We start from the raw sequence: 22,320 nt of genomic DNA, 5'->3' as shown, positions 1-22,320 counted from the left end.
TTTTTTTCGTCTAAAAACGCCTTACTCTACATGGTCGTTGTTTTTCGGCTGAAAACGCCTTACTATACATGGTCGTTTTTTTTCGGCTAAAAACGCTTATCCTACATGATCGCCTGTCACTGGGGACTTGCTGGAGCCTATCCCAGCTTTCGGCAATCGGACCTGACATTTATGCTGTCACTGGACGGGTTTTGAACCCGCGCTGCCTGGACGGAAAGCCGGCGTGTATACCTCTACGCCACCAGTGACTAAGAGCTGCTCTTCACTGTCGGCATATTTGACTTTCAATCTGGAAGGTTTGCAGGAAAAAGGTAACTGGTGTTGCATTTTCACACATCACTGAGCGGGGTCTGAACCTGGGTTGCCTGGACGGAAAGCCAGCATGTATACCTCTACGCCACCAGTGACTGTGAGCTGCTCTGCACTGTCGGCCTATTTGACTTTCACTCTGGAAGGTTTGCAGGAAAAAGGTAACTGGTGTTGCATTTTAACACGTCACTGAGCAGGGTTTGAACCTGGGTTGCCTGGACGGAAAACCAGCATGTATACCTCTACGCCACCAGTGACTGTGAGTTGCTCTGAACAGTTGGCGTATTTGACATGCACTCCGGAGGCAGTCCGTTTTTTTTGGCCTAAAAACGCCTTACTATACTATGTCGTTTTTTTCGGGCTAAAAACGCCTTACGATACTATGTCGTTTTTTTTGGACTAAAAATTTCATCCAAAAATGCCTTACTATACATGGTGGTTTTTTTCGTTCAAAAAGGCCTTACTATACATGGTCATTTTTTTGGGCAAAAATTGCCTTACTATGCATGGTCGTTTTTTTTTTCAGCTAAAAACACCTTACTATACTATGTCGTTTTTTTCGGGCTAAAAACGCCTTACTATACATGGTCGTTTTTTTCGGCTAAAAATTTCGTCCAAAAAGGCCTTATAGTATACATGGTCGTTTTTTTTTTTTCAGCTAAAAACGCTTTACTATACATGGTAGGTTTTTTCGGCTAAAAACACCTTACTATACATGGTTGTTTATTTCGGCTAAAAACGCCTTACTATATATACATGGTCGTTTCTTTCGGCTAAAAACGCCTTACAATAATACATGGTCGTTTTTTTCGGTCAAAAACGCCTTACTATACATGGTCGGTTTTTTCGGCTAAAAACGGCTTACTATATACATGGTCGTTTTTTTTGGGCTAAAAACACCTTACTATATACTATGTCGTTTTTTTCGGTCAAAAACGCCTTACTATACATGGTCGGTTTTTTTCGGCTAAAAACGGCTTACTATATACATGGTCGTTTTTTTTGGGCTAAAAACGCCTTACTATACATGGTTGTTTTTTTCCGCTAAAAATTTTGTCCAAAAACGTCTTCCTATACATGGTCGTTTTTTTCGGTCAAAAACGCCTTACTTTACATGGTCGTTTTTTTCGGTCAAAAACGCCTTACTATACATGGTCGTTTTTTTCGGCTAAAAACGCCTTACTATACATGGTCGTTTTTTTCGTCCAAAAACGCCAAAATATACATGGTCGTTTTTTTCGGCTAAAAATTTCATCCAAAAATGCCTTACGATACTTGGTCGTTTTTTTCGTCCAAAAAGGCCTTACTATACATGGTCGTTTTTTTCGGCTAAAAACGCCTTACTATATACATGGTCGTTTTTTTCGGCTAAAAATTTCATCCAAAAATGCCTTACTATACATGGTCGTTTTTTTCGTCTAAAAATGCCTTACTATAATACATGGTCGTTTTTTTCGGCCAAAAAACGCCTTCCTATACATGGTCGTTTTTTTCGGCTAAAAACGCCTTACTATACATGGTCGTTTTTTTCGGCTAAAAATTTTGTCCAAAAACGTCTTACTATACATGGTCGTTTTTTTTCGGCTAAAAAGGCCTTACTATACATGGTCGTTTTTTTCGGTCAAAAACGCCTTACTTTACATGGTCGTTTTTTTCGGCTAAAAACGCCTTACTATACATGGTCATTTTTTTTCGGCTAAAAACGCCTTACCATACATGGTCGTTCTTTTCGGCTAAAAATTTCATCCAAAAATGCCTTACGATACATGGTCGTTTTTTTCGTCCAAAAAGGCCTTACTATACATGGTCATTTTTTTCGGCTAAAAACGCCTTACTATATACATGGTCGTTTTTTTCGTCTAAAAATGCCTTACTATAATACATGGTCGTTTTTTTCGGCCAAAAAACGCCTTCCTATACATGGTCGTTTTTTTCGGCTAAAAACGCCTTACTATACATGGTCGTTTTTTTCGGCTAAAAATTTTGTCCAAAAACGTCTTACTATACATGGTCGTTTTTTTTCGGCTAAAAAGGCCTTACTATACATGGTCGTTTTTTTCGGTCAAAAACGCCTTACTTTACATGGTCGTTTTTTTCGGCTAAAAACGCCTTACTATACATGGTCATTTTTTTTCGGCTAAAAACGCCTTACCATACATGGTCGTTCTTTTCGGCTAAAAATTTCATCCAAAAATGCCTTACGATACATGGTCGTTTTTTTCGTCCAAAAAGGCCTTACTATACATGGTCATTTTTTTCGGCTAAAAACGCCTTACTATATACATGGTCGTTTTTTTCGGCTAAAAATTTCGTCCAAAGAGGCCTTACTATACATGGTCGTTTTTTTCGGCTAAAAATTTCATCCAAAAATGCCTTACTATACATGGTCGTTTTTTTCGGCCAAAAACCCCTTACTATACATGGTCGTTTTTTTCGTCTAAAAATGCCTTACTATAATACATGGTCGTTTTTTTCGGCCAAAAAACGCCTTCCTATACATGGTCGTTTTTTTCGGCTAAAAACGCCTTACTATATACATGGTCGTTTTTTTCGTCCAAAAAGGCCTTACTATACATGGTAGTTTTTTTCGGCTAAAAACGCCTTACTATACATGGTCGTTTTTTTCGGCTAAAAAGGCCTTACTATACATGGTCGTTTTTTTTGGGGGCTAAAAACGCCTTCCTATACATGGTCGTTTTTTTTGGCTAAAAAGGCCTTACTATACATGGTCGTTTTTTTCGGTTAAAAACGGCTCATCGTTCACTTCACCGGCTCGTTGAACAGTCAGAGGTGCTGCCAAAAAGAACCCTTTCTGCACTGAAATACAATGAAATTAATTTTGATTCCGTTTGCTGCAATACAAACCAGATACTTCATACTTGACCATAAAGTTAATTTAAAACTTAGTACCTCAATTCAAAACCAAAATCTGACGTTGAAAAAAACGTCGTTTTGTATTTGTAAGACTGAATATGAAAATAAACTGAATTTAATTTCCAGTGAGGATCAAATACAGTTTCAAAGAAAAAAAAGTCTGTCGTTTCAAATTCAGATTGTACAATTCAGATTCAGTTATTCAATATGATTCAGAGTCAAATATACAAATCCATCCATTTTCTGAGCCACTGACCTTCAATTCACATACGTAATTCAAATTCAGTATAAACTATTTAAAAGTTATTCACGTTTAGTTTTTGGTGGCAAATATTCTGCCCCACAGCGTCACACCTAGTTTAGTTTTGGTTGTAAAGTGTCCTAGAGTGTCTCGAAAGACGCTTATAAATGAAATGTATTATTATTATTCTTATAAGAAATTTCAGGGGTTATTTTTACTGACTATTCATTGTTTATGACATGTACAAATGTTTGTTTTCCTAACACACTCTCCATTCTTGTTTTCTTACAGTTCTTACAGCCGCTGTGAGACCTAACAGCCTAACATCTTGGGCCTCAGACCAGGAAATTGATGTCACAATCAAAAGATGGCTACATCTGGCTCCTGATCGGGATGGTGACAGGAAGGAGAGCATGAGAAGAAAAGAGGACATGGAGAGCGCAACAATTTGATGGACAGAAAAATACCGTTCAAGAGTAAGCTGGACTTTGTGTTCACTGTTAAATAAAGAAAAGTGCATTTTTCCAGTGTATGTGGAGTTATATGTGAGGTTCACAAATTATGATAATAAACATATTTTTATAACAGTCGTTTTTGAGACTTTTTTTTTTAATGTGGGTCAAATATGGCTCATGAAAGATGTGGCTTAGTCGAGGTTGAATTCAGGCTGATATCAGGAACCTGTTCTGGCCCAGCGTCGGGCCGGAGTAGGGCCAGATATGGTTTTACAATGCGGCTCAGATCTGGGCCGAATGCGGCCCACATCATGGATGCCAGACGTGGGCCACTGCAGGACCGTCATTCATTGAGGTATGTGGGCCGAGTGTACGTGCCGTGTCTGCCCCAGAGCTGGGCCAGACCAATTTTGCTGACTGGGAAGCGTCGGGTGGCCTCTTTCTGGGGGCCCCCCTGTGTTGATGCTGGAAATGGGTCAGCAAGACAGAGGGGCACAGTGGAAGGAGGAAGTCGTGTACGGTGAGCTGGAAGAGACCGGGACACAAGGCTTTGTTTACCGGCAGTTATAAAACCTCTGGTCTTGTGCTCAAATGATCGACTGTATTTGTGGTTGAGGCAAGTTTTATTTTGTTTTCGCAGAGCAATGTTGCAATTGCTCAGTGGATGGAAGATTGTGACACATTGAATTATAGTTATGTTTTATCTTTTCACATTAGTTGCCCAAATAAGCAAATAACAGACCCACACTCTGCATGGGCTTTTAGATATTTCATTCAATTGGTCAACATTTGTGATCTAAAAAGCTAATGTGTGTCTGTGGGTGGCGATAATTAAATATTATATGAATCACTTATAAACAATTATAGGATGTGTGTTATTGTAGTTTTAATTTACAGTAGCAAAGAACTACAATGCATCATAGTTAAAGTTAAACAGCACAAAGCAAAATAAAATTACGTAAAATAATCATTTTAATTGGTGGCCCGGTGGTTAGCGCGTCGACCTCACAGCGCAGAGTTCAATTCCCTGTGTGGAGTTTGCATGTTCTCCCCGGGCCTACGTGGGTTTTCTCCGGGTACTCCAGTTTACTCCCACATTCCAAAAACATGCATGGCAGGTTAATGGAACACTCTAATTCGTTCGTAGGTGTGAGTGTGAGCGTGGATGGTTGTTCATCTGTGTGTGCCCTGCGATTGGCTGGCAACCAGTTCAGGGTGTACCCCGCTTATTGCCCTAAGACAGCTGGGATAGGTTCTAGCACCCCCGCGTCCCTAGTGAGGATAAAGCAGATCGGAAAATGGATGGATGGATGTCATAGAATCAACCCAATAATGTTAGGGAGTATGTGCAATTGCTAGAGAGGTTAAAAAGAAAAACAAAAGCATGATAGAGGAGAGTTTGCACAAGTTGCCACAAGGAGGCAGTGTTTTACTTTTGAGGAACATGATCACAGCAGCAACCATTTTGCCTCCAATTCTCAGCTGCTGTTACTTTTAAGATGCAAAATGATGGCAGGCCATAAATAAGGGCAGCGAGTAGCTTGTTATTTCATTATTAATGTGTCCGCTTTGAAAGGAAAACAGAGGCCTGTTTCTCTCTGGCAGGCGAGAAGAGGAAGCACAACAACAGTAACACAATAAAATGACGGAATGGAAGGAATGAGTAACAGCCACATAGTATTGACTAAACTGACAGACTTTACCCTAAAACATGCTGGGAAAACCCCATGAGGTTATGAATATGAGCTAGTCGGGACACTGAAGCCACCTTAAGCTTCATGGTGGTTGCCACGAGGTGGTCAAATCTGTTGAACTTGATAACTTCCCTCCAGCACATCCCACAGCATTCAATCACTGACATGCTATCTTGTATACAGTGAAGCCCAAAGGTATACGGACAATGAGGTTTTTTTGTTGGCAAAAGAGGCCTCCATTAGCCTGAAAGAACAGCGTATATCAGTACACGAGATAGCCAAATTAACCATGCAGAACACTGTTAAAAGAAGAAAGCAAGCTCCGGTGACCTTCAATAATATATAATACCTGAAGGAAAACAGAACACAACTAAAGTACATGGGTCAAAAGTCACCAATACTCTGGAGAACATTGGCATGTCATTGTCAGCACACTGAGGTGCCTTTGTGGTCTATGTGAACATGGTGAAAACCAAAGGCAACACGTTTCTGGAATCGAGAAGGGAACGGTTGATGGTCCAAAGGATAACGCAACAGGGTGCTTGGGCACGTGTGGCCCTTCATGGGCTGACTAGCATTCATTGTAACACAAGTTGCAGTGATGTATCGAGGGGGAAAAAAACTATTTGAACACATATAAAAAGTAAATGGAATCAAGATCTGGTGATAATGCAACATGTCTGTGCAACATCAGTGACTTGATGTTGTATTTCTAACTTGGCGGAATATTGGCTTACTATAAAGGGGAAAATAATTTGTTTTTTGTCCTGCTTCACACCACACAAAAACGATGAGTAAGAAGGGCAGACAGATGTGTGGTTTAAGGGGGGAAAAAAAACAAACGGAATACATCACATGACTGGTCTTTGAAAATGCTTTATATGCAACTGGTTCTTGATCTTTGCAGACACTGTATAGAAAACACTTGTTTTAACATTTGTCAAACATTTAAAGCAAGTCGGAGCTTTCAAACAGACATGAGAAGTTTTCTCCCTCCTTGGACATGCACACATTGCGTCCAATCTCATCTAACATGGACAACAAACGCACACGCAAACGCACGCTCACACGCAACAAATCACTTTTATCAGGCTCTCCACTGACGATTCACAGTAGGTTTTATAACACTGTTTCTTTATCGTACGATATTTCTCAGCTTTTTTTTAAAATGTATTTATTTAAAATACTTCTCAACAGTTATGCTGTAATATTTGTAACGTGATACATACATTTTATTTACATAGGCTTATTAAGTGGGAGCGCAATGCAATGTGCATGTACATACAGTATGTTTGAATTCGATGTATGGCTGAATGTGTGCACGTTAGCCTTGATTCGCCCAACTGTTTGTCAGAGCCTTACTTGAGCCAGGTCTGGACTCTCAGTGCTGCAAGCGGTTAGCTGTAAACAGACTTGCCACTCCCTTAGAACTACCGTGATAACTTGAAGACATCGTCGGGGACCGAGGTGACTACAGATGATGTGAAGAAGCATTCAGTCTTTTGCACTTTTCGAACTTTCAGAGGCCAGGAGATCTGAGCCTCGATCTCCGAAGGTTCGCTGGTTGCATGGCTACGTTCATACGGGACCGTAATTGATCACAGTGCCTTGTTTGCTTGAGTCTTCACCTCAGTCTGTTCACGCAGGATCCTTTTACCTCTATTCTCGGATCTATCTGTTTCTACTTAACGCAGGCTACAAGCACTTGTGCAGAGTACACAATCGTCTCTAACCACAGCGATAAAACAAAAAGAAGCGGCCGCACGCATTCAGCCAGACATCCTCATCAGGTCCTCGACAAAACAAATGTCGATGAAGTTGAGGCACATAATCCGACAGGCACGGTTGAAGCCTGAATTTTGGTACGTTTGAAACAAAAATCAGCCAAGAATGATTAAGATGTCACAAAAAACGCTCCAGCTATCATCGAAACGTCGAGTATTTCGATGTCCTACATGTACTGGCATACCTAAGTACCATATGAGTAAATACCTGTAGTTGGAGGAAGATCAAGAAGTATCATGAAAATGATAAGGCGGTACTACGGAGTACCAAAGATGCAATGGCTATTGCGCAAGCACAAAAATCAATGCGCTCCGACTGTCTCATCAATTCAGGATTGGAGCCCAAAATAAAGTCGGAGGCCTCTTACTGCTGGGTCCTTGCATTTTTTTGAAGATCAGGTATTGTTGTTTGTGGTTCCGCTGATAGAAAAACTTGAATGACCACAGACAAGTGCCTCTGCTGGGTGCAGGATGAACATTGTGGAACATGGGAATGCAAATATCGGGCCAATCTCTTATGGGTGACTTCACCCACAAATACCCCAAGGAGGCTTTTTTTTTTTTTTTTTAATTGGACTAAAAATCTTATTGGACTTAAAATATGATCAGTTGAGTTGATTCTTTGCGTCTGCTAATGGTCAGCGTGAAAGTAAAAGGGGAGCATGAGAGAGAGCAGGTAATCTGTCCATCCTTCCCTTCACCCCTTGTTTTGTCAGAATGGGGATCGGGCGTTTGGGACAGCGTCACTTCAACCATCGTCTGGGGTCGAATCTTCTGGAGTGGAAGAATCCTCAGCAAACTCATCTGAAGAGCCACTCTTGTGGATGCGCCCATCGCAGCGCATGCTATTGAAAGTCTTGCGGAAAGCCTCCATCATGGAGTGCGCTAGCTTCTTGGCCTCCAGCTTGCTTTCACACTCCACGGCGTGGCAGTCCATCTGGAAGGTGAGGTCGTCGTTGATCTCCCGGTAGATCCAGGCAAATACGTTGGGCCGGACGCTGTGATCGGCTGTGCAATATGCGATCCGCGCCACCTGGTAGGTGTCCATGGTTACTGAGGCCTCACCGTGCCCATCCAGGTGGTGGAGACGTACCTGGAAGGGCCGTATCTCCAGTAGAGAACTGCCAGCGGGGCACATGCCCTGCTGCTGAGCGAGAGCGCGATGTTCCACCAGACCCACCACCGCTGACTCTGTGCAGCCAGACAAGAAGTTGGTTCCAGAAATGGTCACCTTCCCCAGGTAGGTCACCTGCAGCAAATGAAATCACATTGGGTGAATAAAAACAATTGATTCCAAGACTTGGCTTTTTTTTTTTTTTAAACCACATATACCTCGCGTAGACAGCTTGGGAGGCTTGATACACACAATAAAACCGCTGCAAGTCACCATAAGCCGTTTGTAATGTCGAAAGCAAAAATAGGTTACGGAACATAAGGAGTCAGTTAACTTGAGGTTCAATAACTCCCTGTCTTCTTTGGGAACAGCGCGGACACATTGAAGGCTGTCTGCGCTCGAATGCAAAGAGAAAAGGTATTTTACGCCATAATGGAGGGAGCAGAAGAAACGTGAAAAACAACACCGCATACCAGGACTGCGGCAGACTGAGGAGATTGAGATGGATAAATTGTGAAGTTCTTCACACGGTTCTTGATGGGAACTCAGCCAGTCTGGAAGCAGCCCATAATGGCTCACTTGTGCCCTTTCGCTACACTACTCTTTATGGCTTTATAAAAATACACATAGGAGGAGCTTTTGACGAGCCAAATGCTCAAATAGTTTTCATTCCCGTCTGTGTTTATAGTCGAACCGGGGCATAATTCTTTCTCAAAATGCTATTACATTTGACACATCGCTGCAGATGATGTGAGCATATTAAGAGGACATATTCTGTGTGTGTGTGTATACATATATGTGTGTATATATATATATATATATATATACACACACACACACATATAACAAAAAGTTCTGACATTTTTGGAACCAACTTGACAACGAGGTGACGCATCTCAAGAGGTGATTCGCTTTAAAAAAAATGTTTTTAATTAGTCACCGACACGTCCATGTTGAGGAAACGGTTCGGCTGTAAGTCAAATTGACAGTGTATACAGACGCCCTTGTCTGATTTTATTCCTAGCATACTTTCCTGCTTTCACAGGATCTGTTTAGTCTGCCACTGCCAGGGCAAACCCTCTTTTCTCCACCACGACTTCAAATGAATGGGATCTTTCAGGAACGTGTGGATAACAATCCGCAAGTCACTGCGTGTGTGGCTCTGCCAGCCAATGAACAAGTGACCACCAAACCAAAATCTCAGCAATATTGAAAATTCATGGTGACAGTAATATATTTCACAACACCCCCACCCTAACCCTAAACCATAAACCCAAACCCAAACCCAACCCTAAACCCTTAACCTAACCCTAGCCCCAACCCTAACCCTGAACCCCAACCCTAACTGAACCCCGACCCTAACCCCTAACCCTAACCATAGCCCGAACCCCAACCCTAACCCTGAACCCCAACCCTAACTGAACCCCGACCCTAACCCCTAACCCTAACCATAGCCCGAACCCCAACCCTAACCCTGAACCCCAACCCTAACCCCTATCCCCAACCCTAAACCCTCACCTCCAACCCTAAACCCTAACCCCCTAACCGCTGACCCAAACCCTAATCCTAACCCCTAAACCCTAACCATAACCCCCTACCCCCGTACCAACCCTAACCCTAGCCCTAACCCAAACCCCTCACACCTAGGTCCTAGCCCTAACTCAAACCCATAACCCTAACCCCCTAACTCTAGCTTTCAAGGCTCCTTGACATTATAATGCTCTGCTACTTTGATGGACAAGTCATGATGGGAGATCCAAAGATCTCGTGAGCCAAAATCAATCATGACCCACACCCCACCCAAAACCTGGACCATATCCCTCACAAAGCCAGAGGTTTCTATTTGTCAAGTCAAGTCAACAGTATTTATAGAGCACTTTCAAACAGCCATCGCTGCATACAAAGTGCTGTACATGGAGCAATTTAACATGCACAATAAACAGTAAAACAAATCGGTAATAAAGGCGGTAGAAAGCACCAAACAGTAAAACCAAGAACAAGTCTAAGTCATTGGTATTTGAATATCAAATACCAAGTCAAGTAATTCAGGTCTCCTTTGCTCACTCTCATATTTTGACACTGAATATTTTGCCAGCTTCCGAGTTTTATTTGAGTTTTTCACTCACAGGGTTGAAGGCCAAACATGCAGTTGGTGTTGTTTCCCCAGATGTTTGCATGTCCTTCTCCCGTGAGAACCGGGTCCGTATCTCGGGTACGAGTATTACAGGTCGATTCACTTTATTTGCCCTATTAAGAATGTATCTAACTCAGGCGCAAGATACCTTGTACATGTGTTAGGTTGCATGGAAAGATGGAGAAATGAGATGAGATACTCACACAACTTACTCATAGTCAAAGCTGCGTCTAGATTTTTGGTTAGGGGACAAAGTAGAACCACAAATGAACTGTAAGAAGTATAGTCCCAGTATCACTTTTTTTCATTGTTTAAAAAGCCTGGCTAATCAGGCAAATAATTCCAAATATGTTAAATAGCATTACCGGTAGACTTTCAATGGAGTCAGGGTGGAAATTGTCCAGCAAAGCAGTTTTATAATATCACCGGAATTGGTCTAAATGTGCCACACTGTAAAGTGGTGCTGTGCGCAGCATGTCAACACAGTGGTATTGTAGCTATCGTGTCGATCCAAGAGTGTGTGTGTCAGAAGGATAAATAAAAGAAGCAAAAGATTCAGAGTTGGAAACGACAGTCACTTCTGCTGGAGGAGTTACGAGTCAAACCGCATAGTTGCTGTACTGCAGTTTTCGTCACAAGTTCTAGCTAAAATTGATACCCGAAATAAACCATCAGCAACCAGCACACATCTGCAGTCCTCCAAGTGATTGAAAGCCAGGCATGCATCTTTAAATCATCTCAGAGCGTTACAAAGTCCTCCACATTTGTTCCTCATCTGTTGACTCCTCTTCTTTAAACTTCTCCCACTCTCTCTTTTATTGGTTTCTTCAGCGTACACGTCGCATCCCACCTCCTTCATCTCATTAATCCTCACATCCCCTCTGCTGTGTTGCACTCCCTCATTCAGCTCATGATTAACATTTCGCAAGAGTCAGTCTTACACATGTGCTTTCAAGACTGCACAAATCCTGCACAGAGTGAGGGAAGGAGGCCGAAAGGGCGCCTAAAGTGGAAGTGCGGGCAAGAAACGGAGCGTGTTCAGAAAAACAGAGGAAACCATGAGAGTCAAGAAAACCAAACAAATGTCACTTTTCCATTGCGAGTCTTCACCTTGTGTGCGCGCGTGTGTATTCACGCACGGTTCGCGTGAGGTCTGACTACCACCACCTGATGACTATTCATTCGGCACTTATGGATTGTGTGATTTGTACGTTAATCAGTCGCCGCAGAACCATTAATGAGGCCAATCACTTGTGTGCAAATAAATGTGTGCAATTATGGGGAAAAAAATAAAATAATCGGCCATCATAAGGGGTTAGGGTTTCAAAATACGGTTTCAAATTAGGGTTAGAGTTTCAGATAGATATGGTAGACAGACAGACACAGAGAGAGAGATGTGCGGATTTTTTTTTCCAACACTCACATTTCCGTGTGAAATCTGAGGAGAAATAAATGTTTATTGAGCAATAATGAACAAAGGCCACAGAGGAAAGTCGGATGCATGGAGGGGAGGGCAGTGAGTGAAGGTTGTTCTTTCAAGATGGGAAGTGAAGATGATTAAATAAATGCAAAGTATGACACAAGAAAGCAACGGATACACAGAGGGAGACAAAGCAAACATCCGCAGTCCTGGGAGCTGGCTGGTAGGAGGACAGACAGGAACACGTTGGCCTTTTCACTGAAACACATTGCTGGTGTCTGCTGATATGCGTCCATGGAAGGGGGCAGAACTGAGGCGCAGCTGCTTCGGTTATCAATGGAAAATAAACAAAAAGGTGGTGGCAGCAGAAGAGGTGAAGAATGGTAAGCAATGAGGAGATACCTGACCCTGAAGAGAGGATCGGGAATGTAGAAAAGGAGAGAAAATGGGTAAAAGGACTGAGAAGAGAAAAGAAAGGAGAGAGATTTTGGGAAATGCAAATTTAGAGGAGCAGGTCTGGGAGCGTGAGACGATATTTAAGGATGTTTCAGCAATGGCAATTTCCTGCACAGTGGACAGAGAAGCAACTACTCAGTGTCAAGAGTATTGAATATTTTATCACTACTGTGTCATCGATGATCCATCCATTCCTTTTCTGATCCGCTTATCCTCACAAGTGCCTCGGGGCGTGCTGGAGCCTATCTCAGCCGGCCTCCGTGTCCTTTTTCCAAAAGGCAACGTGAACGTATTGAAAGTATTGAAACACAAATGTGTTGGTTGACGCCTGAACATCTGATTATTTCACACATGCAAAATGGTTATGGTGATATAAAGCCACGTTATGTTTTATATTTACTGACTCATAAGAAGAAATATTTTGCCTTCTTCCCAATGCGCGAAAGTGGTATAATATGGGCATTCAGCAAAAAATAAAAATAAATTAGATCTTTTGCCAAAGGAATGTATAGAATTTTTTTTTCTGACAGCAGCGAGCAGTGTTGGTGTCATCAAACAGAAGAAGGGCACGAAAAATACAGAAAGCAAATCCTGCACATAAAGGTGGCACATAGCATCGCGAGAATTGCAGTGACCACATACTTGTAGACGAGACCAAATTGACATGACTATCCAACCTAATGTAAACTACTGCCTGACTAGCCGAACAGAAACTAGTGTCCGTACAGTAATAGTCAAAAGACAAATGTTGCACTGTCCGAGACTGAGGCTCACTTGACATTTTCCCTCAGAAGGCCCCCGTGTCTGGATCCCCCTACATGACTGGGAATCCACGGCTTGGGAACGCAACATTCCCGAGGAGGTTGTTAACATTCCTCAAAACTTATTGAATCAGCGCAGCACAGCTGGCTCCACTTGCCAAGGCATGCAAAGATGGATGAGCTGTGTGTGAGTGTCTGTGCACGCTGGTGTGTGTGTGTGTGTGTGTGTGTGTGTGTGTGTGTGTGTGTGTGTGTGTGTGTGTGTGTGTGTGTGTGTGTGTGTGTGTGTGTGTGTGTGTGTGTGTGTGTGTGTGTGCCCATGTGCGCCCGTTGCATGGGGTTTATGCGTAAAGAGCAAAACTTAGTCGGAGTGTTTTGGTTTAGGTCAAATCAGTAGTAGCTCAGTCAAAATGAAAGCTTTGGTATCTAAATGCAGAGCGCAAGGAATCACTATACAGTATATTCCAGTACACCTTATAATAGGTCTTTTCTTTCGAAAGATATTCTGGTTCAACCCACAAATTTGTATGTATAATTTGTTGGTGAGGTGATACCTTCTGAATCGGCAACTAAACCAAGCTGTCTCATGGAAGAGCTGGACCCGCCATTGACAATTTTTATTTGACACAGTGATATGGCTACACCTGTTCAAAGAAATGAGGAAAAAGCTTTTTTTTTGGTGTGCACAAGTGACACAATGATGTGAAAATTGAACAAGTCGTTTTGAGAAATTCAATTTTGATCTGACAAAATGTACAAGAGCAACTGAGAAAAACTGTGAGAGCCAAAGTCAAGGGAAACAGAGTAAGGGAGTTAAAACAAAACATAACATAACAAAATGATGTTGGGCAATTCAAACTGGCCCAAACTAATCTTAGTCTCTGGCTGCAACTCTGGCCTAGCTGCAAAGTGAAAAGTAGCACAGTGTCTCAATGGATGCGAAGCGGACTGCTTTAACGGCACCAAACCAGGCAGGGAAATGAGAGGTGGCCTTTCATCCAGGCTCGCTGTTAGCTTTGGCAGTATGTCAGCAGTCCTCAGCCAGCCTTTCTGTTTGCAAAATGAGACTGCGGGCTCGAAAGGAACGAACTGGAGGAGGGGATGGCGGAAGCACAATATAAAACACTGTGAGAAAAATAAATGGTGTCATATTGCGCTGTTGCATGTAAAGTCGGCAGGGCAGATGGCGGGGGGAGCAAAACCGCTATTGTTTCTTCAGTTTTCTCTCATTACAGCATTGAGAGAAAAATGTCTGAAAGTGGAGACACTCTGGCAAATGACGGGTCGTGAGTCAGACAGGATGTTACACCTGCCAGCAGATGGAGGCATTGAGGAGGACCGCTTCGCATTTTCGGAGCTTTCGCTAACAGATGGGAGAGATTACTTTTATGTGGCTGGTGCTCTGCGAAATAATAGTGGTAGTGGTATCCATGGCGACGCAGCTTGCCATCCTCTACAACGCTGGAAAGAGCAGTGAGCTCAGAGGCTACAAGTGAATGTTGGGATTCACACCAAGAAGAGAGGGCTATCGAGTCCAGCTCTGTTCAGCCTTCACCTAGGTGACATATCAATATTTATCTTCTTTCATGGAAATGAGAGCCAACGGTGTGAAACAATGTGCCCGCTACCACGACTGTGCATCAACAGTTTGAATTGCTGAGCCATAAAAACGACAGCTAATGAAAAAATGCTCTTTAAACTGTGTCCCATTTGTCGCATGATGTCACTGAATAACACCGAGTTTGAACATTAAAAAGAGCAAAAATATTCATCCTTCACTTTCACACTAATGACATGTGTGCCGACGTGAAAAGCACCGAAATGGCTATCGGCGAACAAGTCGCTGGGGGTAACTGTTAAGGTTAGAACCTACTCACTCCAAAACTGAGCGAAACCTGCTCTATCGCCTGGGATTAAAAAAAAAAAAAAAAAAATCATTCTGATTTCAACTAATATTTTGACAGATTGTGCATTAAAAATCACAATGGCAGTCAGTGAGTGTGAGCCATGCCTGTGTGTTTGTGTGTGTGTGTGTGTGCGAATATGAATATATATATAATATGAATTTAAGGAACTTTGACATTGTGTCGTTTGAACTCTCATCTATTTAAGAAAACCTTTATTAATCTCGCAATGGAGAAATTCCCAATTCACAGCAGCAAAGTTATGAAAGGATTTTGGCGTCTAAATTACTGTTTGTTCATACGCCTTGTTGAGTCTGCGTCACGTGGCACTTTGTCCACACTGCAAGAACGGACATTACAAAACTAAAACGTCATAATAATCCGCCCGTGATAGCCAGGTACAGGAACAGGTTAGGTCAAGCACATTGTAGAAATGAATAGAACTTGTGTATCCAGAAGAAAAGTTGCATTATGACTGTTGTAATACTATTATAGCATTAGTAATCCGGGGGGGAAAGGCTGGATTACGGGATTATAAAGTTTCATGTGATTTTACCTTATATCCGGCATGGGTTTTGTTCTTGGTAAGTGGTGTGGTGGAGCAAAGTTCAATGGCCTCGGGCTCATGGAAGATCACCGTGGGCAACGGCTCCTTTCTCAGCGTCAGCACATTCAACTTGGTCTTCAGCATGCTCTGAAAGTGCTGAGGAGAAAGAGGAAAAAGGTTAGTTTATGAACAAACTGAAAATCTGGACCAGACAACTGTTTGCACCCCAGCTTGAGGCCAAATAAGCGTAATTTCCGTAACACAGTCGAGCCTGTTCATGGTTACCGAGGTTAAAAACTTGAAATTGACATTTTCATGGACAAGAATTCAGAGCCCAAATCATCTGATTGAAAACAACCGCAAGACAACGGACCTAATAAAGGAGCGAGACAGAATCGGGATGCATTAAATTAAACCGTGGAGGCAACCCTGCTCATCTTCAATCCAGCCCCGTGAACAAGTACTCTCTAAGAAACACCCCGTGAACACACTAGACTGGGCGGAAATGTGGAAATTGGTGGGCCGCGTTTCTGTCAGCCGTCAGCAAAACGGCCGTCCCTGAGTGACGGACTGAGAGGAATATCGACACATATACTAACTAACACTTCCGTTCAATCCCGAGTCCGTCTTTTTTTTTCCTCTTTTTTATTTTTAGTTTGCTGCCATTTGATCATCGTCAGCAAAACAGGCGCCCGTCTTTGATGGAGTGACGGACCTCTAGCAACCACTACAGGGGCTATGGTCACATTCATTGTGCAAGGACTCTTTTTGAGAAAAGAAAACCAAAAGGAGGTTTGCGTATCATAACAGAGGGATATAAAGGCAAGAAGAAAGAAGCGCAAGGAGCAAATGGAGAAAAAGGAGAAGAACAAAATTTGACAAGAGTTGTGAAGGCCACATGTGTGTAAACGCTTGCTGACCTCCGCGTCAGCACTTTATGGCTTCCTGACAGCGGCTCACATTCCTGCGGTCAGGCCAGGCACCGAGTGAAGGCAGGAGAAGTTCCCCACCCCTTACCTGGAGCAAAAGGCATGAGTGGTGGGCCGCTCGGAATTGTAGCCACGCTATTTCTAATTGTATTTCTAATATCCCCGAGGTCCTCTTATCAAGTGATGACATTTATTGATTCTATTTTGGATTTAGACTTGCAAACGGCGGCAGACTCCATGGTCAGATCAGTGCTGGGCTGGTTGTGAGTCAAAGGTCTTGTCCGCACACGACAATACACAATGGCTGGCGTCACAAGAAAACCTCAGGAACCTCAGCCAAGATTAGAAAACACAAAAGCTCTGTTTTGAGATTTACATTTCAGCAACTATGTTGTGCAGTCTGAAGGACTTGCCTAATACGCTCTGATCAAAGCGTCGATGGTAAACAAAAATGGGATGCCTAAATTAGCTTACTCAAGACTGCATATCCCTATACAGGGAGGAGCTTAAAATGTTTCACAACTTTGGTAGTGGAGTATAACGGTGGCCCAAACCCGGTCCTCGATCCATACATGAATCGATAACTTGGCTGTCGTGCGTTTTGGAAATGTACCCAACATTTATAGGACCCATTCAGTCAACTTGCCGAGTTGAATGGGAAAGTGAGTCCGAAATGAAATTCAGTTGTCCAAACTTTTACACAATAAGATGAACAATTTAAAGATCCATCTGTCAAACCATCCATTTCGATGATTATTCATTTGGCTGGTAATTGATTCGTCGGTACAAGCAGGCACGGAAAATTAAAAATCGAGTCGTAATTTGCGGACTCAGATGAGATGGTGTGACGTCAATGCCTTTTTCTTTGTTACTTCACTGCTGGCCTGTCACGCAGTTCCAGCAGCATACAAAGGGAGTTTGATTACGGGAGTTCTTGGATGCCGCCAGAGCGAAGCGGGGACACAAATAGCCCGGTTAGCTAAGCGCTAGCAAGCAAATGGTTTCTTTTTTATTCCGGAAAAAGTACAATTAGCAATCCATTCCAATTGATTCAGGATTCGTTGGTTAAACACTCAATGAACAGTGATCACGGATTTCAGTTATGAGTCCAGGCACATAACTTTCGGACAAGTGAAATCCAAGAGTCAACGATACACGTATTGTTTAAAAGATGCAACATAGGAATATATACTAATAAAGGCAATTCTACACCTAAAATGCAAGCACTGAAAGTTGATGACATGCTGCAAAGAAGGAACAGGCATGCAGTCTTTGGAGAGTGTCCTGTGCGGTCTCCTGCAACGATGACTTTAACAGGTAGCAGATGGTAAATGTATATTGTATCCCCCCCGCCCCCCACACCTATAGGAACAGTACAGGAAATAGTTTCCCAGGTCAATCTCATGGTAGGGAAACATAGTGGCATAACCCGCCTCTTTCAAAAATGTATGAATATACTGTGACCACTGCGACAAACAGTTTTACTGAGACTAGTGCTTCCATGTGTCCAAACGTAAGATTAGGAGACAATCTGTTTCATTTTTTTGGTTTATTCATCCTGATGGTGTGACTCTTTACAATAGTTACATATTAATATCACACACACTGGTGCGGCGGCTGGGTTGTCCAGTGGCGAGTGCGTCGACCTCACAGTGCAAAGGTACCGGGTTGAATTCCAGCTCCGACCTCCCTGTGTGGAGTTTGCATGTTCTCCCTAGCATGGGTTTTCTCCGGGTCCTCCGGTTTCCTCCCACATTCCAAAAACATGCATGGCGGGCTGATTGAACACTCTAAATTGTCTCGAGGTGTGAGCGTGAGAGCAAATGGTTGTTCGTCTCTGTGTGCCCTGCGATTGGCTGGCAACCGGTTCAGGGTGTCCCCCGCCTACTGCCTGAAGACAGCTGGGATAGGCTCCAGCACCCACCGCGACCCTTGTGAGGAAAAGCGAATCGGAAAATGGATGGTTGGACGGATGGACACACTGATGCGAAATCCTCGCTGGGTTAGTCTGGAACAAAGATCATCAATGAGGTGCCCAACCGGGTAGCCCTTGAGAATCACAAGCACACCTGCGACCCGCAGTAGGCTATAGATGATGGATGGATGGATGGATGACTGAATCGTACACCATGCTTGCTATGTGTCTAGTGAGTAGCACAACAAAAGGGTGCCAAAAAATGCTGCAGATACAGACTGCTTAAAAGTATTTTAGAACCGTTTACGATGAGACTAAAATACCACACATTATAACAAGAGGACCAACTTGCACTGATTAAGTTTCATCCATCCGCATTTGTTCAGTTTGCAAATGGTCTGTCGTTGTCACACAATTCCGAAGGCGCGGAGGAAAGCTCTGACCGAAATCTTTCACTGAGGCTTCCTCTTTCTGATTCATCATCATGTGGAGAAAATTAGGGATGGATTACTGGCAATGACAGATACTTTGCCAGTGGTCCAATGTGAAAATATGTTTTTATTTATAGGGATACCGCAGTTGCATGTCAATAATTGTGTCCCTTTTTTTTTTTTTTAATGTTTCAAATCGCTTCCATGAAAACTACAACATCCACAATTGATGGACAAATAAAGACAAAGAGGCAGACACGAATGCAAACACAGGTAGCAATAAGAACCAGACAAGTCATGTCCAAATGTTTTCTTCAGCAACATCCTGTTTGTCAAGTGTCACACATAGTTAAGTGTCAAAACGTGGAAAACCAAGGCTAAAGAAAGAACTGCTGACACAGGAAAAGACAAACCGTACTTGCTCGCCACAGGGATTTTCAAAAAAAAAAAAAAGGAACATTGTGTGTTTCTATTCATTTTTGTCTGAGAGCGCACTTGTGCCAAGACCAGTGCAGGTTAGCAGGAGGATGATGAAGATTTTTTGGGAAAAAGACAATGAGAAAGAACTGAGGGAAATGCTAAAAATTAATGAACATACCGACTATATTTTTGCTGCAACAGATATCTGTCTTTTCTGAAAAACTCTTGCCACCGCTTTGCCGCCATCTATCTTTTCTTCTTTCCTAAACATGAGACTGTAATGCAGCAAGACATCAGGTGTTGCCATGGCAACAGAGGAGCAAAGCCAGTGCGAATATGGCTGTCTGCCATCGCGGATGAAAACAGGAAAAAGACAAAGGGAAAAAAAATATAGAATAAAATTGAGACCAACTAGCGATATGATCCCCATCTACCATGACTCAACTGATGTGAAGGCTCTCAATGTAAGGAGGCCTGTCGCTATGGTTACACAGCAGGCAAGAGCCTGCTGCTGCACTTAAGTTGTAATGCGGTTCTTCACCTCTTTTGATGCTGTTAAATAGAAAAATTAATTTGTATTTATCAGTGCGGCTGTTGTACGGGCAGACCGTCACAATGAATTAATCTGCAGTGTCACTGGGCCTCAACTACGAATCCATTTGGATTATTCTGGGGGGGAATGACATTTATTTATTATTATTGCAACTTTTTAAAACATTGATTTTATATTGCTAAAACAAACATTAGCTCAGTCTGAGAATGTTCCATAAATGACATATGCCACAATGTGGTCGATTATAAAGATATGCTTACCGATTTTTTTCATACTAAATCTAATCATGCATTTGTTTTTGGTTTTCATTTTTTGACTAAGGAATAAACTGAGGTTGTCTGCCAAACCACTCGATCAAAACAGATTGCATAACGACTATAGTCAAGTCACGATCATTTTATTGAGTGCGCCCATTTTTCTTTCTACAAACTCATTTCCTGCTCAAACTGACTGGGTAAAAGAGAACATAGCGGGGCAATACCATGACAAGCTGTGGCGTGGTGTGGAGGTGTGGCCCTTATTTTATGTTCGAGGCAGTTAATTGGTGCAATAAATGTTGTGAGATGAGAGGCCTGCTATATTGTAGGTCTCCTTCGCACCTGCAAATTTTCAGAGTCACGTATGCAAAAGTATTTCATTCCATGACCACGCAAGTACTTCAAAACACTTTGATATCAAGTCATCTTTCCCAATCGAAAGAAATACAAATCCATTAATCCACTCCACCCCCACATTGGGCACATAGGTCACGAGGGGTAGTCTAATAGAGACAGCGCTGGTATGTCAATTTTTTGCTCACAAGTCAAAGTAAAAGCAAAAAAAAAAAGCCTGCATTGCCAACAACCTCAAAACCTGGTCAGTTCAAACTTTAGGCAACACTGGAAATATTAAAAAAAAGCACTAGACCCTTTTTGATATTTTGACCTTTATTATTGTGATTATCATTATTATTATCTACACATGAGATGCTCTAAATGACAATGGTTGTGATCGGAAATTCAGAATTTATGTTGCCGTTATATTTATAGAGTAAAACAAAAATCAAAAACGTGTATTTTACTCCAAAATATACCTTAAATTTTGCAGGCAGTCTCTTTGTTGTCCAAGCTGTAGTATTATTAGTAACTTACATTTAAAATAGCTTCCGGCAGTGTTTTTTTTAAAAAAAAATTTAGATTATTTTAAAAGAAACACGATTTCATCTAATGTGACGTACCCCAACATTATGGATAACAGTGAAGTTATAGAACTTTGTCCAACGGATGATCGTAACAGACTACGGTTGCTAGGCGACGTATGTCTCCCTGGTTGTGTAACTACTTGGAGTGCATATATTCATAAATTGAAGATGAGAGCTGATGATGTACTTTACGGCGGCCACAGAGTGCAACTCACCCTTAATACAAAAAAAAACTCCTGCGGAACTAATAATTGATCATTCTATTTTGTTGACGTCTGGGCAGAAAAGAGGATTGTGCAAGTTCACTTGGCAGCCATGCAGTCCACAGGCAGGCGAACATCTGGATAGTATTAATGTCTGTAGGAGACTCGAAGAAAGCCCCCCGCTTAACAAACTACAAGTTATTAACGAGCATTTTTTACATTGTCGAGCATGCACCTTGCTGCCATATCACACCGGAAGTTAAAGACTAACCAAACATCGTGGCGTTTTGAGGGTGGATTGGGAGGCCCGTGTTTGCACACTTGAGGTTAACGTTCATTTGAAGAAGAAAAAAAGGCGTCGTGGGCCTTTGCCACTATTTTAAGCATTAGTGAAACGTTAGTATTTTTGGTGGTGGTAGGGGGTATAAAATGGGGGGGGGGGGGTATAAAACATTCACTGTGGGTTGTGGGTAAGATGTGCGTCCCACTACCGTGAATAGCTGTACGTAACGTATCACCAGATACAAAGACGTTGACGAGATTAGTGGGGAAAATGACGATTTTGGTCAAGTCTTGAGTCAATCAAAACATCTGTGGCAAGTCAAAGTGCAGCAAGTCTCTCCAGCAGGAAGAAAGCAGCCTCCACATACTCACACATCACGGTGGGAATCAGACGACATAAAAAGACAGCACAATCTGGATTTTCCGGCTCCAGTCAACGCAATCGCTGGCCGTCGTATCTTACCTGCAGTCTCTCCGACGCTGGTTGCCACATATTAGTAGTATGACAGGATTTCCGTCCAGACGACAGCTTGTACTCTGGTCGTAGTCCGGTTCACATCTGTTCGCTGTTGCGATTTGCCTTTCTGCCCTCCTTCTACCTCCTCCAGTCGACGACCAACGCGGTGTTGCTCCGCCTGGTGACAGTTACTTTCTTCACCGGCAGGTGGCGGTCGCCGCTAATCTGTCGTGCGTACATTGATTTCGGAAAATGAC

The 22,320-nt window shown here is 42.5% G+C and overlaps 1 protein-coding gene across 2 annotated transcripts; it reads right to left on the bottom strand.

Annotated features, from left to right (window-relative positions):
• Nucleotides 1–6,429: 6,429 nt before the first annotated feature.
• pid1 (phosphotyrosine interaction domain containing 1) lies at nt 6,430–22,224 on the bottom strand. 2 transcript variants are annotated; one of them, XM_086126170.1, is made up of 4 exons: nt 22,070–22,224; nt 15,703–15,849; nt 8,451–8,606; nt 6,430–8,390 (listed from the first exon to the last, which is right to left on the bottom strand). In XM_086126170.1, exons 1-4 carry the CDS (start codon nt 22,097–22,099, stop codon nt 8,106–8,108), a joined length of 618 nt encoding a protein of 205 aa, XP_085982296.1. In that variant the 5' UTR covers nt 22,100–22,224; the 3' UTR covers nt 6,430–8,105. The 2 variants fall into 2 exon arrangements, with proteins under 2 accessions (XP_085982296.1, XP_085982295.1); XM_086126169.1 differs by having other exon boundaries at nt 6,430–8,606.
• Between the last annotated feature and the right edge of the window lie 96 nt (nt 22,225–22,320).

This window comes from Hippocampus guttulatus, chromosome 12, assembly GCF_054856545.1.
Source record: "Hippocampus guttulatus isolate MCC_2025c chromosome 12, RoL_Hgut_1.0, whole genome shotgun sequence".
NCBI lineage: Eukaryota > Metazoa > Chordata > Actinopteri > Syngnathiformes > Syngnathidae > Hippocampus > Hippocampus guttulatus.
This window is presented reverse-complemented; position numbering and strand designations above follow the sequence as displayed.